Source organism: Diaporthe batatas, assembly GCF_019321695.1.
Source record: "Diaporthe batatas strain CRI 302-4 chromosome Unknown Contig00008, whole genome shotgun sequence".
NCBI classification, from domain to species: Eukaryota; Fungi; Ascomycota; class Sordariomycetes; order Diaporthales; family Diaporthaceae; genus Diaporthe; species Diaporthe batatas.
In genome coordinates, this window is record NW_025408555.1 from 1,218,660 (window position 1) to 1,234,751 (window position 16,092).

A 16,092-nucleotide genomic window follows, 5' to 3' on the forward strand; every position below is an offset into this window, starting at 1 on the left:
ACCTTTCTAGAGGCGCATTGAAGGTAAAGAGCTGCCCTGCCAGAACGCGTGGCCTAGACAGACTCAACAAACAATATTGTGAGGATCGATCGCAAGCTGAAGTCAGGTAGGCCGTGGACTTCACGCGGACTCGGGTACAAGCTACTGCTAAGGGCAGAACAGGGACTGTTTCCCCTCGGAAGTGGGCTCTTGGTCGCAACAAAAATCTGCTGAGCCCCCTCCACCCAAACTCAGCGCGACCTCGACGGACACAACGCCAGAGCGAATCCCCTCTGATCTCCACATCGTCACCCTGCCTCCGCCGTGTTGTAGCGCGCAAGGTAACAAGAAACAGAACCCACTCTGAAAATCCAGTCACGGCTAACGTATCTGTCTGTTCAGTGTCCTCGCCGTTGAATACTTTGCCAAGTACGCTGCTAAGCGTTTGTCGGCAAGAAGGAAGAATTCATGTAGGAGTGGCCGATCCTCCAACGACTGCGTGAAGAGGAAAAGATGGTGACCAAGGAGATACTCTACCCTCGCCTGGAGTAGGCGGTCGACCAACTCTTTTGCTTCATTTCGAAACAACGAAGAGAAAGCTTGAACAGTGGGACCCTGAAAAGTTCCAGATGCAAATTGACACCCTTGTTTTGACCATCCCCAGCCAGTAGAATCGCAATTTCGAAGCTCTGGGCAAACGACTGCCCCTCGAAGCCCCCCGAGCATCGTATGTTGACAGGCCCGACTTGGCTGTTTAGAACCCAGCGGTGCAGTTTGTTACCGAGGCCGACGGCCTGTGAAAATGTACCCTGGCCGAGGCTCTTAGCAAACATGGTCTCGGTTTGGGCTTGCCCCACATGCTCAAGGGAATGAAATACTAAGCAAGATCGATGCTCAATTACTCGTAGACGGCTGTGAGATGTTGTGCCATGATGTGATGGAGCAGGCGATCGATCAGTATCGCGACAAGGCTGATGACCGCATCCCAATGCCTGGTTAGGTCCCTCGCGGTGCGAAGAGACAAATTGTGGCCGCTTGCAGAAGTATGACGGGGTGGATAGTGTTCAATCACGCGGCAGCTCCCCAGGTCCCCGCAGAAATCACCGAGGAAATGCTCAAAAAGGGCTTCGAGACGGGCTTCAAGCACGTCAAGATCACGATCAAGGGCCACTTGGAAGAACTCGTAAGAATCAAGAGCAAATGGGCCGCCCCCCAGGACCATCAGACTTCCACAAGTACAAGGTAGGGTTCACCCTCAAGATTCCAGAGAAGCAGCAATGACAACGACGCTCCAACCACTGGCTCCTCCTCGGGCAGCGGCATCCCCCCCTCCAAGGCCAAAACCGCCCGTGTGACCGGGAGCGCCTTCAGATCTCGGAACGAGGTGAATCGCAACACGAGCCCCACCAGCCGTGTGGGCTCCGTAAGCCAGAAGGGTGCCTGGGCGGTGCTGCTTCTACCACCGTGCCAGCCCACGCCAGCAACCCTCCTTTCTGCTGGCAGCTTCGCGGCGTCTTCATCTGGGGCTGCCGACACCCAGCGCAGCGGCTTAACTAGCAGGAAGCGCGCGGCCCCTAGCACGTCTGGTGGTGATGCCCGCGCCCAGAAGCGAGTCCAGACGAGCGGCGGAGGCCCCCTGCAGCAGCAGCAGCGGCGGCAGCAGCGGCAACAACAACAACAACACCCCCAGGAGAGTTAATGAGTCCCAAGGCCTCCAAAGAGACAATCTGGCGAGTTAATGCTCGTCCCAGACTGCGGCGCCAGGTTCAGGCCTGCTTTGGAGGTTGTTGCTGCTGCTGCTGCTGCTGCCTGCTCTGCACCCGGATCGTCTGCTGAACCTTCGAGATCTCGCCCTGACTGAGGCCCACGCAACTCTGTGGAGTCCCACGCCAGGCGAGGGGCTGGCCAGCATGGAAGTCGGGATGGTGGAGGTGGCGGCCGGGGAGGACATGTGTGCTCTCGTCGCCCCCACCGCTCAGAGGTGTATCTATCGCATCACTTCTGTTGCTGGCTTTGTATGGCTGGATTTGTTATTCATCATCCACAACAACCACTGTGGCCTCCGTCAGGCTTCCCTCCTGAACATCTTTTTTACGAGATCAGGTTGTTGGTCGTCTGCTTTTGGCGTCTTTGCTTTCAGGGTACCCCGAGATACCCCCGGCTGTGTTTAATTCGAGCAATGGGCGTTGTGTGACGCTTTTGGGCCTAGATGCTGGTGGCAGGAGCTTTTGATTTTGGTAGGTAGGCTGAAGTAGCCTGTGCTTTTATATGGAAATGCTTCTCCAAAATGCTTCCTGGAAACATGTGATGATGCCTGTCTCAGTGTGGTGTCTTGTATTGAAACTGTCCTTTCCAACGCCTTTCTCCACTGGGTTGGCGGCATTGGTAGTGGGTGTCTCGTATTAGCTGCTACGGACTGAGCATTCTTGATGGTCAACACCACCGGAGGAGGTGCGTGGCCGGGATTCAAAGATCAAAAACCATGAGTTGCCGCCAAGTTCAAATGATCTTCCGCCGTTTCCAAATAGGGGGCAGCTCGCCACGGGCCGGCCCGCCACGGGAGGCTCCGGCCTGCCTTGAGGAGAATTTCCTCTTATTGCGGCAACAAGAGCAGCCATTCTCGCTACATCCATGCAGGAGGGGAAGTTTAAGTAGAGGAGAACTGGGCTGGTGCATTCCAAACCAGGGCATTTCATGAATGTGACAGCATATAATGGGGCGATATCAGGACTTAAGTATCTAATGGGGCAAGCTCATTGATGAGATGATCAAAATGAAATCAGGGCTTTGCACCGCTCAGGTGCGGTGGCTGTGAGAACAGTCATACGAGGCCTAAGACGATGGATCAAAAATGAACCTTAAGCTTTGTCTGCTTTGACTCTGTGAAGCCAAATTTAGGAATAAGTGCTCCAGCTTGCAAAACCTGCAAAGAATGTGCTCGGCGGGAGGCCAAATGCTGGATGATGACAACTCAAGGCAGCAATCACAACAAGACTCATCACGCGGCTACTTGCATAAGAACCAAATGGGGGACCAAATCTGCATTATTTGGCCCCGCAGATAGATGTGACATTCCAAAATCCTGTCTGGAAGTTTGTTGACTGCCTGGATAAAACAAGAGAGGATAAAGCTGGCTCATACCAACTTCCAAACCTGTCTGTGTCTTGCAATCTACAGCCCGAGCAGGTGCCAGCCCGTCTCCTGAAGGCCGTACCGGTCAAAACGGCCGTTTGCACCCAAGCCGTCAATTGAGGTGGGCCCGCCCTGCCCGGTCCTGCTGCCTTCCAAAGCCCACCCTTCAGCTCGACCATTTTCAAGGCGGCAAGCTCACTCTGACGTACCTGCCGCCTTGAGGCTGCCTTTTAGGGCCCCACTTTGTAGCCTTCCACCTCGTTCTTGCAGCCATCTCTGTTTTCTTCCAGTCTACACCCGTCAACCCTTTTGGGCGTTGCACTTCATGACCACCCAGCACGACACCACCGCCGCCAGCATGATGGAGGACGACGTCCCGCCGACCGATCAGGCCAGCAAGCCCAGGCGTTTGCGCCAGAAGGATCTTGAGGAGTGAGTCCTGCCATCACGAGTTGTCTCAGCCTGAAAGCTGTTTTCCTTGCCGTTGCTTGTTCCTCGTGTAGCACGCGATATCTGTCTAACCAGCGCGTTTGCATCAACCACGGCAGGCTCCGCGACAAGCACCAGATTGGCGAGGACAAGATGATCCCCATCTGGCAGCGAGCTGACCACAAGGCCCCGCTTACCCCTTTCGTGGAAGCCTTCTCTCGCGCTGCCCTGGCCATCTTCAGCCCCGTCTGGAAGAAGAAGCTCGAGGCCAACCCCGAGTACCTCGTGATCGACGGAAAGCACCTGGATGTGTACATGCTCATTCTTGACTGGATCAAGCTCTGCATCGACGAGGGAAATGATGTCAAGTTCCCTGACGTGAGCCACCACCCCCCTTCAACAATTTCCACAGCGCTGAATGTTAATCCGTGGCAACAGATTGAGGAGTTTGAGGCCGATCCCGAGCAGCGCGAGGACGAGCGCCCCCACCAGCTGCATGTCCTGCTCGAGGTCATCGCCGTGGCGAACCTCTTGAAGATCCCCGAGGGCTCGCTCCAGAACGGCCTGAAGAAGGTAACAACTCCCCCCTAACCCCGCTGCCAGCCTCCACCAGCTCGCTTACCACGTCCACACGCAGCGCGCCCCAGGATACGCCCGCAGGCACCTGATCGACCTCGGATTCGTCGAGCGCCTCTACGCCGGCGAGGCCAACGGCGAGCTCGCCGCCGACCTGCGCGAGGCCGCCGCCATCTCCATCTTCGAGGCGTGGTGGACCTACAAGCTCGAGGGGCCCGAGTACGACCAGTACATGTCCTTCCTCGAGCAGATGCGCGTCGAGTACCCGCAGCTCGATAAGGACATTCACGAGCAGTTCAACAAGAAGAAGGAGTACATCGAGGGCAAGCGCGAGGAGAAGCGGCGCGCCCGCGCCGCCGAGGCTGCTGGCCTCACCGGCGGCCTCGACTCCGCGACTGGTGCTGCTGACGTCGGCGGCGGCTGGGACACTGCGGCTGTGGAGGTGACGGGCGGCGTTGGTGACGCTGGCGACGGATGGAGCCAGGCTGCTGCGCTGGTCACCACCGAGGGCCCGGCTCCTTGGGAGACCACCTCTGAGGAGGCCCCTGCTTGGGCCGCTTCCTCTGGCAACAGCATGTGGTAGATCACGAGCAAGAGCACATGAGTGAGTCTGGTAGATGTTTTATGCGTCTGTGGTTGAATGGTTCTCTAAAGGTTTGGCCTCAAGAAGAAGTCTGGCCAGGGACGGACGCAGTTTAGACGAGTCTGCTGGATCCCGTCGATAGGTACAAAAATAGCATGTCGTCTACGGTACGCTTATTAATGAGTAGCACCCAGATGCCATGATTAAAATCCCGTGCCCATGTGTTGCTAATAATTTGTACAAGCTTTTACCGCCAGGAAAAAGCAACCGATCACCCCTGCCTAACGCTGCCCGTAGAGATGAAGTCGGATTTAAGCCCCTGCCCTTCGGCTTGTGGGGCACCATCGGCCGCCCTGCCGACCCACCGTGGCCCTGGCCCCACGAGCGGATGCAGGAACAAGACTGCTGCCCAATGGGAGCGACTCGCCTACCCAGCCTGGGCCGGGGTGTTCCCCAGAAAACAAGGGCCTGCCAACTCCCGCCCACCTACGAATGAGGCTGTGCCCTTGTGGAGACGTGCTGTACTGTTGTTCCCGTTTTTGGTTTCGCAACTAATGCGCCACAGGGAGCACAGCACGCCTGTCATGTCTGCTTGGGCGGTCCGTTAAGAGATGTAGGTTTGGATATAAGTAAATGGCTTGGGTTGGTATTGACGACGTCACACAGGAAGTAACTGTCCTCCCTAAGTACCTGGCCGTCTACAGTCGGCGGTTTACAAGCCTGCCTATCTGGAGCATCTTGAAGGGCTGCATTGCCGCCGTTATAAAAGCTGTCGAAAGAAAGGCCACTCGAAACAGACGACTCAACCCCCCCCCCCTCCACCCAAAAAACCACCGCCCAAAACGGTCTACCACAAACCTCACCACACCACCATCACGGGCCTCCAACGCCTTGCTCGCCGCCAAGACATCACTATCACCACCACCACCGCGGGCCCCGCGCACCGCTCATCGACTTCGTGCCCGGCGGCGGTGGGTATTGGTGATTGATGCGGCTCAGGAGCGGGGCGGGGCGGACGTGGGAAGACGGGGGTACTCTTTTGCATTATTGCCTACGAAGATCTGTCCTCCCACAAACATCACATCCATGCTCAACCACATTGCAGATGCCTTGCTCCATCACTGTTGTAACTTAATCATCCTGGACTTATACTGACCGCTAGCCAGACCCTTGATAACCTCCCCATCCATGATTCCCGACACGTACGACTCGCCAATGATGACCATGTGATATCCCACAGCCCTCATTATGAGGGGCACCGAGCAGCCCTTGACGACAACAACTCGGTCGTTGACTTGGATCTCCGGACCCCCAAGACCCATCTTGTTTTTCTTTGTGACAAAGAATCGTCGTCCCATCACGGCCCTCGTCAATGCGTCCATGTAGCACATGGTCATTTGGGGCAGAAACATCGCCTCAGCCACGAACTTTTGGAGCTCATCCTTGTATTGCGCTGAGCCTTTTGGTAACCCCTGCCCCGAGTTCCACATGGCAGCGGGCGTTGCGAATGAGCCATAATTGGGACCCTGCTTTCTCCGGACTACTCTTCCTGCCACAATTGTGTCCCAGAAAACAGGCGTTGTCTTTCCGAAGCTGTCTGGGTATAGGTGCTCTCCAGCGTTGTAGCGTTGGGAGGCTTTTGTGTGTAGGAGAAGTAATGGAACCACCGAAAAGGTCCACCTTGTCCACAACGATTCCTTCAACCTCAAGCACAAGAGGGAAATGATCCATCCTCACGACGGCCTCCGCATCGCTTCCAGCCAGGTAACACGCGCCATCCTCACCTTCGCTATCGAGAGCTCGAAGGCCTTTCGACACGTGCCAATCCGGTAACCACGAAGGAATATCGCTCTTGGGGCCCTCCAGCTGAAGCTCTGACGACATTAGCGCCGGCCGAGACAGGCGCCCGGAGGATATGATGTCCAGGTTGCGCCTCCTGGTTACGAGAAAACGGACCAAGTCCAGAAAGACCGTTCTCGTCGACTTCTCATAGTCAGGCACAATATCGTCCGGGCTGATGTCGCATGATATTCCTATGAGCGCGTATAACTTATCTCGCGTATCAGTCGCCTCATAGTCCTTGGTGCACTGCAGGTATTTCGCAAGGCCCATACTGCCGCGAGCCCTTCGGAACCCGTCCAGGGTGGTGAAGTTTTGATAGCCGCTGCTCCTCAAGAAACGCGCCTTCTCTCTAGAAGAGAACTCGTCCTTTCTGATCATGGCACACAGGTGCTGGACGCGCAGCCACGGCACTATGTACCTGCCGCAGAAAATGATCAGCTCCCGGGCTGCGACGACCTCCTGGACAATCCATATGCGCTTCCACCAACTCCACAGGAAGATATCGGAGAGCCCTGCCAGAGATTTCTCCGTCTGATCCAGGATGCTGTCAGTAATAGTCAACCCGCATCGTGCATATCGTGCATAACGGAGGATCAGATCCATGGCCGCTTGTGATGCTGCATTTTCCGGTCCAAGCCAAACAACGACTGATGCAGCTTTCGAGTATATGTGTTTCATCATGTGGACCTGGTGATTTCGCTCTCGAACATCTGCCTGGTTGATGCAGATTGAATCCACCCATATCACTCGGATGGAGGCCTCGTCCCTCAGTCTCAACAAAGCCAAGTTCAAGTTGGCCCCTATACTTATTGTGTATTTGCCAACCTGAATCGTGTGTGGCTTTTCTTCGCTGTCCCAAGTATACGACAATGCGTCATATTCATTCTTCTCGTACTTTCCGCGTTGGCAACTGAATCCGGGTACAGACACCTGCGTTTCGACCAACCTGATCACGCCGCTCATTAGCACCTCAGTGATTTATTTCAAGTTGTGAGCGCATACCGCTGTTGACCGGTTTTGGACGTTGCGACTTTTAGCTGGGTTGTCTTTTCTTCAGTGTACCACCACGACCACCTGGTGGCCACTGGGCCATAAGCCGCAGGTTTAAGCTCGATGTTTGACAGTTTAATAGTCTTCAGAGACCCACTTAAGCAGGCTGTATGATCCGAAGGCGGTTCGAGTATGAGGGCTCTGATTTCATCAGGACCGCTCAGAGGTTTGTACGGGAATCCATTCATTCTGCGCGTTTCAACGAGCAAAATAAAGAGGGCGCTCAATCAGTCGCGCAACGGCATGCTGAAGGCCTTAGGCAAGGTACTCTCATTTATTTAATAGCTTGGAAACGCGGGGAATGAGGAGGCCTCCTCGGCCAGTTGCACGTAGGTAGGACATGCCGTCAGCAACAGCACACGCTTGAGGGAGACCATGGTATGCCGCATTGGTACCCAATGCAACGCCAAAGCCATGGTCAAGTCATCACCTGACGGAGGACTGCTGGCCACTCACATATACTAGTACAGTCTAGTGTTGTACCGCGCGACTAGACGCACTACAACGGCAACGAGGTAGCCATGCGCCCGGCTCATGGGAGGCTCGCATGCAGGCGATACCAATCAAGTTTGCGGGACCGACGAAGATGCGACATCCAATTTGATCATGTGTAGATGAGGGCAGTGTGAAGGCAGATCGGAGGCTGTTGCTCGAGGATTTCCCTGCAGGCAGTGCCACCTCGCTTCGAGTAGCGACTGTATGGCAGTGCAAAGCATCTGCCATTTGATTGCTGGACGGCCTAATGCAACTGGCTCACATGCTTGTCTAAGCCTCAACATAGCCTGCGTGGTGTTCTCGACCCGATCACGCAAGGGCGTGTAAAGTGCAGTTTCGGCCCTCTGTGGAAGCCGGTGAGCTCGAGAGGGGTGAAGCTGACTTCATATGTACTACATGGACAGTACGCTGGAGGAGAGAGCTGAGAGACGTCAACTGGCTTTGCGTCTATTCTGTACGTCATTTCAAGCAGTATGAAGCTGGTCGGACGCCCAAGACACAGGAATACTTTTCACGATCGCGTTGACCTAAGCCACGAATTATATCATGTATTTTTCAGATCTTTTCTGATGATACGGTACCTCTATCGAGCTGTTGGTTGAATGGATGAGGTGTCAGCACATCAATGATTCTGTATCAGTGTTCATACCAGTACATCTCCCTGCTACCCTCGACTATGCCGTAGCTGCCTCTCCCAACCCGCGACGACTCGACGACCCCCCCGGGGGAGGGTTGCTGCCGTCCTCGGCGCCGGGTCAGGGCTGCTTGTCCATGCCGACGACTGTGAAGTCTGGAGAATGTTGGCTGTGGGACGGGGACGACGACGATGACGGGCTGTGGTCTGGTCCGGCGGCGAAGTGTTCAAAGGAGGCGTCTTGTGATTAGGATCGTTGGAGCTTCGGAGGACGGCGGCAACTGCTCTTCGATATGGGACATGGTGCGGCTCTTGCCTGGTTTCCTGCAGGTGGTACTAAATCCTACAGCTGCAGCTCTGCTCTGAGACCCCAACCCTGATCGGAGTCCCGATTTGTCGGTGCTCTTTGAGAATTGCAGAGCAATGATTAACCTGGGCTAGTTGCAACCTTGGGAGGCTGTTGCAAGCTCGCTACCTTTTGCCTTGAGTGATCGGATTGACTTGCGCTCTTCGATATCCTGCCTTTATCAGACACAGTGGATCTCTACCCCTAGGCTTGCACCATGTACGCCTTTTTGTCAAGCCTTACCTACTATGGTCCGTCTCTCAAAAGGCCGATAGCATTGCAGAGAGCTTACGGCTGCTTGGGTGGATCTCCCCACAGCCGCCCCCCAGTCAAAGGTTCAAATACGGCAGACCAACATCGATTCTACCACAGCATCACACATTTTTTCACAATGAGATATGCTCACCATATACTCACCATATACTCTAGATTTTAAACTAAAAGGGGTTCATTGGAATAATAATATTCCGATTGAAAAAAAAACCTTGTTCTCTCGCGAAAGGTTGAGAGTAACATGACACCTGGAGACAGCCTGCCCCCACATTTGCTCCATTTACTTACACTGTCTAGCACAACCAATGACATGGTCAAACCGAATCAAGCAGCCCCCATGCTCAGACGTGCCGCTGTCTCGGAAAAACGAGAGTTGGCCCCCCCCCTACAAAATGCCCCCTATTCCTCAGCTAAACTAAAACTTTACTAATAGGGTAGAAAACCTAATATTCTTACTAAAATACCTATATTAACTTTATTAATATTAATAATAAGTTATTTTTATTATTTAATTAAGTAAAAATAATATTATATTAATTTTATATAATTAATTTAAATTTAGTTTATAAAGGTATATATAATTTATTTACTTTAATATAAAGTAATATTAATTTAATTAATATTATAAATAATATATTTTAATTAATCTATTAAATTTAAATTATTTAATATTTATTATATAAAATCTACTTAAAAGTTAAATTATATAATTTATTAATAAAATATTATATTATTTAAATAGTTATATATTTAAAAGTTAACTATTAAAGTAATTAAAGTTTAATAAATTATTTAAAAATATTTATAAATATTTTTAAAGACTATTTAAAATAAGGCTATTATAATAGATTAAGTAGTTTAAAAGGTATAAAAGAATATTATTAAAGTTAATAATAAAGAGAATATATTTAATAATAAGGAAAAAGGCTCTAAAAGGTATTAATAATAAGAACCCTTTTATTAATAAAATAAAGTTTTTAATAAATAATAATAATAATAATATTAAATATTTTAAAAATTATTTAATTAACCTTTTAATATAAATATACTTAAATAAATTAACTTTAACTTTATTTATTAAAATTTATAACTTAAAATTAATATTACTTTTATTATATAATTTAAAAGATAAACTATTATATTAAAAGAGAAGGATAAAGATTAAAGAATTTAAGGTTTTTATTAAATTATATTAATTTATTTAAGGATTTAGTTAAAAGAAAGTATAAAGATTATTTAAATATAATTATTAAATTAAAAATATTTTTATTAAGGCTAATTAATTTATAAATTAAAAGTTTTAACTTTATAATTAAAAACTATAAAAAAGATATTAATAAAAAATTAAAGTATTTAATTATAATAATATTATAAATATACTTTTAAATCTTAAAGACCTTTTTTTTAATTTTTATATAATTATAGAGTTATATTACTAATATAAGAGTTATAAATATCTATATTATAGAGTAATTATTTAATTAAATATTTATTAATTAAAATCTTTTAGTTATTATTAACTATTTAATAGGTAGCTACTTTAAAAGATAGTTTATTAATAGTTAGGTAGATAATAAATTTAAATATATTTAATAAAAACTTAGATTTTAAGACTTTTTAATTTATATTAATAATTATTAAATAAAAGTTAAAATAAAAGTAGAAATAGACTTTATATAAAAGAAGTATAAATAATTAATAAAGATATAATTATATTTTTAAATAATTATTATAAAGTTAATTATTACTATTAAAATAAAGGGATTCTTTATAATAATAATATTTTATTAAATAAAATAATATATATATTAGTTTATTTAATAGAAACTTAAGGAATTAATTTAATATAATTATAATAAATAATATTATAATTAAATATTTATTAAAAGTCCTTTTAATTATTAAGTAGTTTAAATAAAGTTTAATAAAAGGAGCCTAATAGTAATAGAATTAGTTTTATCTTTTTAAAAAAGTAGTAAAAGTAGAAGTAAAGGGAGAGTAGTATTAATATAGTTATTAATTTATTATTTAATATTAATTTATTTAAAATTAAATATAATTAAGTAACTTTAATAAGGTTATTATTATTATTATTATTATTAGCTTCTTTTATAGGTTTAATAGGGCTTTATTATTATTAATAGTAATAATAATAGTATTTAAAAGTCTATTATAGAGATAAAGGTTGTTAATTATTTTTTATTATTACTATTATAAGTAAAGGGGATAAAATAGTTTTATATTAAGAGTTTATTATAAAAGTATTTTAGAAATATTTTAAGGATTTATTAAAGAGGTTTAATTTAAGTAATTTATAAGAGTTATAAGGTATAAAAGTTTAATCTTTATAAACTTTATAAAAAAGAATATTTAATTTAATAAGTATAATTTAGGAACTATTTTATTAATTAAAATATTAATTAAATTATATTTAAAGAAAAGAAAGACTTTATTAATTTCTTTAATAGTAATAATAATAAGGAAGATTTATTATTATAGTAAGGGTTATTAAATAGTTATTTAATAGATTATTAAATAAATATTAAAAGTATATATTTTATAAAGTTTATAAAAGTTATTTAATTAATTAATTAATTTTATTTAATATTAAATTTTATAATTAAGTTAATTATTTAATAAAAGGGTTAGAAGTTTATTAAAGTAGTTTTTATATTTAATAAGGTAGAAAATTATATAATAAATTTTAAAAACTTTTAAATAAAGGAAGTAGTAATTAAGTATATAGAAAAATATAGTTAGTAATAGGAAGTAATTAAAAGAGGAAAGTTAATTATTTTAAATAAATAAAGTAAATTAAATATTTAGTATTAAATAACTAATTAATTAAATAAATTTATTTATAATTAATTTATTTACTTTAATTTTAATTATTAATTTAACTATTTAATTTATAAATAATATTTTTATTTATATAATTATATTTAATTAAAATTTTATTAATTTTAATTTTTATAACTTTTAATTAATATTATTATATTTATTTTATTTTATACTTTTTTAATATTTATATATAATAGAAATATTTTTAAATAACTTTAATTTTAAATTTAACCTTTTAAATATAAAAATAAAATTAAATAAAATTTTATTTAAATTATAATTTAATAATTTATATTAATATTAATAATATAAATAGTATTTTAAATTATTAAAATATATTTTAATAAAATTAAAATTAAAGAAATATAAAAGTAAATATTTATATTTTATACTTTTATATTTATTACTTTAATTATTTTTATATTATAATACTATAAAGTATTATTTATTATAAAATTAATTTTAAATTTAAATATAAATTTATTTTTAATAAAATATTTTTATTAATTATTATAAAAGTACTTTTTATTATATAACTTTTATATATTATAATAATAAATAAACTATTAAATATAATTATAAAAGAATATAAAAGTAAGCTTTTACTTAAAAGATTTTTAATTTATAAAGTATACTTAATAAATATATAATTTATTCTTTTATATTATTTTATTTATTAAAATTAAACTTATTAATAAAAATAAATATTTTTATTATATAGTTTAATTAATATATTTATTAAAAGTAATAATTATAAAGCTTTTATTATATTAATAGGTTAGTATATATATTTATTTATTATTTTATATATAAATTTTAAAAGTATTATTTATTATTTTATAATAATATTAATTTAAAATTATTTAATAAAAAGTATTATATTTTATTAAAGTATAAATTTAATTTATTAAATAGAAAATCTTTTAACTTTTAATTTATATAATTTATATATTAATTAAACTTTATAAATTTATTATAAAAATAAGTTAATAAACCTTTAAAGTTTATTACTTTAACTTAATTATATTTAATAATAATAATAATAATATATTTAAAGTAATTATATAAATAATAATAACCTTTTAATAATATTTTTAAATTATAATATAGTTAATTTAAAACTTAATTTATAGTTATTTATTTAATAGAAATAGGTTAGAGTATAAATAAAACTCTAACTATTAGAGTTTATAGTTTAATAGATAATAACTTACTATTATTAGCCTTTTTTTTTTCTTTTTTAGAGTGTAGGTAGTATTAAGTATGGTATTCTATTAAAAATATTGGGTTTTCTACTCTGTTAGTGAAGTTTTAGTTTAGCCGAGGAATAGGGGGTATTTTGTAGGGGGGGGGGGCCAACTCGTTTTTCCGAGACAGCGACTTCGAGAACGACGCCGTCGCCTGGCGCGTGGCCAACCCGTCCCCCTTCGGCTACCACCACGGGCCCATCCCGTACCGGAACCAGCCCGCCGCCGCCAACAACAGTAACAATGCCGATGAGACTCCAATACTAGTATCCATCTCGAAGGTCAACACGGGCGTCTGCGACGTCGAGGTCGACGGCGCAGGCACCATGTGCGGCATCACCTTCAACACCCAGCCGTCCCTGCGCCGCCACCTGCGCGACACCCACCCGGGCGCGGCGCGGGACCCGACGCGGACCAACGTCGGCGTCAGCGAGCAGGTCCAGGGCGACAACGCCATCAAGAGGTGGGTGCTGACGGGCGGCTGGCGCGAGGCGAGGTACGTGCGCGAGCCCGGGAGGGGCCCCGAGGGAGGGGTGGTCGCGCGCTACGCCGACGCGTGCGAGCGCATCGCCAGGGACGACGAGGGGTTCAGGAGGAAGTTTGGTAAGCTTGCCTTTTGGACATGATTCAAGTCGCCGGGTAGAGATCCCCCTCTACCCATTCATAGGCCATTAATCCGCCAGCCCAAGGCCTGGTGCCCCCTTTCCCTTTCCTCCTCTACTTACCAACCTCCTCCCATGGCCCCCCCGTCATTGACCCTGGCGACTGCAGGAGAAGTGTTCCATAGGAGGGTCATCCAGGAGGACCCTGACTTCCAGCCGGGCAGGAAGAGTCGGGCCAGGGCGTCTCGAGGGGGCGCGGCGGAGGCTGAGGCCTCTGCCACTCCACCGCCGCCGCCTGCCGCGCCTGCCGGACCATCTCGAAACGCGCAGTCGGGCCCCTCGCGGAGGAGAGCTGGCGGGCCACGCCGCGGGCGGGCCACGGAGTTGATCGTCATATCCGATGACGATGAGGAAGATGTCAAGGTGAAGGCTGAGTGAGCCATACTGAGATGTGACTTCGGCCAACCACGGAAGACGGACGTCCCGGGAGCATCAGCAGCAATTGTTGACACGACTTGGCACTGTTGCGAATTTGTGGAAGTGCTGTCACGTACATACGGAGACCCTTCCACCTCTGGTATACATTTCGGCTCGGACGGGAGGATGACAGGCGGGCACTTGCGCCATGGGGTGTGGGGGTACAGTAATCATTCAGACAGTGATAGCATTCTGCTTCCGCCAAGAGCGAGCGACCGACTCTACCGGCGGCGCTCAGGATGAAGTCTTGCCAACCCTAATCAACCTTGGCAATGTTTCTCTTTTCTGACGACTATTGATCCTTCACGTTCGAGAAGACAGTCGCCTGCATCTAGATACGTGGCCTGGCCAGGGAAAGGCTGCACCCAGAACGGACATTGATGGTCTGTGTCATGCTTGTACCATAACGCCTTTGTGAGCGCCAAACAGTGGTGCGCGGATCGCACGCTGCCGACCTGGGGATATTCTCCCACGTGCATGATGAACGATGCCTGAGCTCTTGAGGCCTGGACTCTTTTCTTTTGCGCCAATCCAAAGTGTGGAGAGATGTCACTGGTCCTGCCTCTTTTTCCGGAGGTTACCCTGCCTTAGGTATGCTGTGACGCTTTTGCCGGCTGTCCGGTAGGTAAGCAAGCAGTGAGTTTCGATTCCAACAACGCATTATGGATAACAAGCCCCCAACGGACAGGAACTCCCCCCCTTTTTTGTACCCAAGCACGTCGTTCCACAGGTTGAGGCTCAGTTGGGACGTTGCTGACGGCGCCCCCAAAGACTCGGAATTAGAGTGTGTCGCAAGGCTGTCTCATAAATCCGAAAACTGTTCGGGCTCGGATAGACTCGTCCGATGCCCAGGTGCTTATCTGATGTAAGACTCCCGCTGACTCAGGCCGTCTCCATCGGTCCCGACAGGGCGGAAGGGCGGAAGCCAAGAATGGCATTGAACCATTTTTGCATATGACAGACAGCGTTACGAAATTGCTGGGCAATTCTGGTGGCGCACACCGGTGACTGTTTCAAAAGTCGACTTTTGGCTCAGCTCACCCTACCATACTACTAGCCACCACTACTCTTAAGGTCTTAGGTTTAAGCGTATAAGAGGTTAAAAGCATTTTTTATTAATAAACTATGTTTTAATAAGAAAATATTATTAATATTATAAGAGTAACTTATTAAATATATTAATAATATAAATATATTATTATTTTTATAAGAATAATAAACTATAATAAATTAATTATTATAAGTTAAATAAGTAATAAATAGTTTATATATATATATATATAAATTAAGTTTAATTAATAAGTCTAACTAACCTAATTAAACACTTTATTACTTAGTTAAATAGACCTTTAATTAACATTAATATACACTATTTCAATTACTTTTATAATTTTTAAATTAAAATACTCACTAAGTCTCACTCACACACTACTATTTTTATATATATAAAATTTTATTAAAAGCTTAATTTTAACCTTTTATAATTAATTTTATATAAATATTATATATATAATAAAATATTTATTAAATTTTTAATTTTATATATATATTATAAAAGAATTTTAAAAATTTAATATTATTATTAA

At 43.6% G+C, this 16,092-nt stretch overlaps 4 protein-coding genes across 4 annotated transcripts; 3 read left to right on the forward strand and 1 right to left on the reverse strand.

Moving 5' to 3' along the window:
- Positions 1–1,090: 1,090 nt before the first annotated feature.
- Positions 1,091–1,678, forward strand: KVR01_007570 (uncharacterized protein; the record flags this gene model as incomplete). Its single annotated transcript, XM_044785894.1, has 2 exons — positions 1,091–1,162; positions 1,247–1,678. The coding sequence occupies 2 exons, from the start codon at positions 1,091–1,093 to the stop codon at positions 1,676–1,678; spliced, it is 504 nt and encodes a 167-aa protein (XP_044643823.1).
- A 1,794-nt stretch (positions 1,679–3,472) lies between these two features.
- KVR01_007492 (uncharacterized protein) lies at positions 3,473–4,699 on the forward strand (the record flags this gene model as incomplete). Its single annotated transcript, XM_044781776.1, has 4 exons — positions 3,473–3,543; positions 3,660–3,918; positions 3,979–4,113; positions 4,178–4,699. The coding sequence occupies 4 exons, from the start codon at positions 3,473–3,475 to the stop codon at positions 4,697–4,699; spliced, it is 987 nt and encodes a 328-aa protein (XP_044643745.1).
- A 1,118-nt stretch (positions 4,700–5,817) lies between these two features.
- KVR01_007448 (uncharacterized protein) lies at positions 5,818–7,779 on the reverse strand (the record flags this gene model as incomplete). The annotated part of the gene is made up of 3 exons (XM_044792406.1): positions 5,818–6,335; positions 6,484–7,487; positions 7,544–7,779. The coding sequence occupies 3 exons, from the start codon at positions 7,777–7,779 to the stop codon at positions 5,818–5,820; spliced, it is 1,758 nt and encodes a 585-aa protein (XP_044643701.1).
- Positions 7,780–13,584: 5,805 nt separating this feature from the next.
- KVR01_007241 (uncharacterized protein) lies at positions 13,585–15,151 on the forward strand. Its single transcript, XM_044792010.1, has 2 exons — positions 13,585–14,030; positions 14,199–15,151. Exons 1-2 carry the CDS (start codon positions 13,754–13,756, stop codon positions 14,465–14,467), a joined length of 546 nt encoding a protein of 181 aa, XP_044643494.1. The 5' UTR covers positions 13,585–13,753; the 3' UTR covers positions 14,468–15,151.
- Positions 15,152–16,092: the final 941 nt, after the last annotated feature.

Excerpts from the sequence above, each read along its gene's own strand:
- KVR01_007241 (XM_044792010.1), top strand. The coding sequence starts at position 13,754 with ATGTGCGGCATCACCTTCAACACCCAGCCGTCCCTGCGCCGCCACCTG. Across the intron at positions 14,031-14,198 it reads GGGGTTCAGGAGGAAGTTTG|GAGAAGTGTTCCATAGGAGG; the intron begins GTAAGCTTGCCT and ends TGGCGACTGCAG.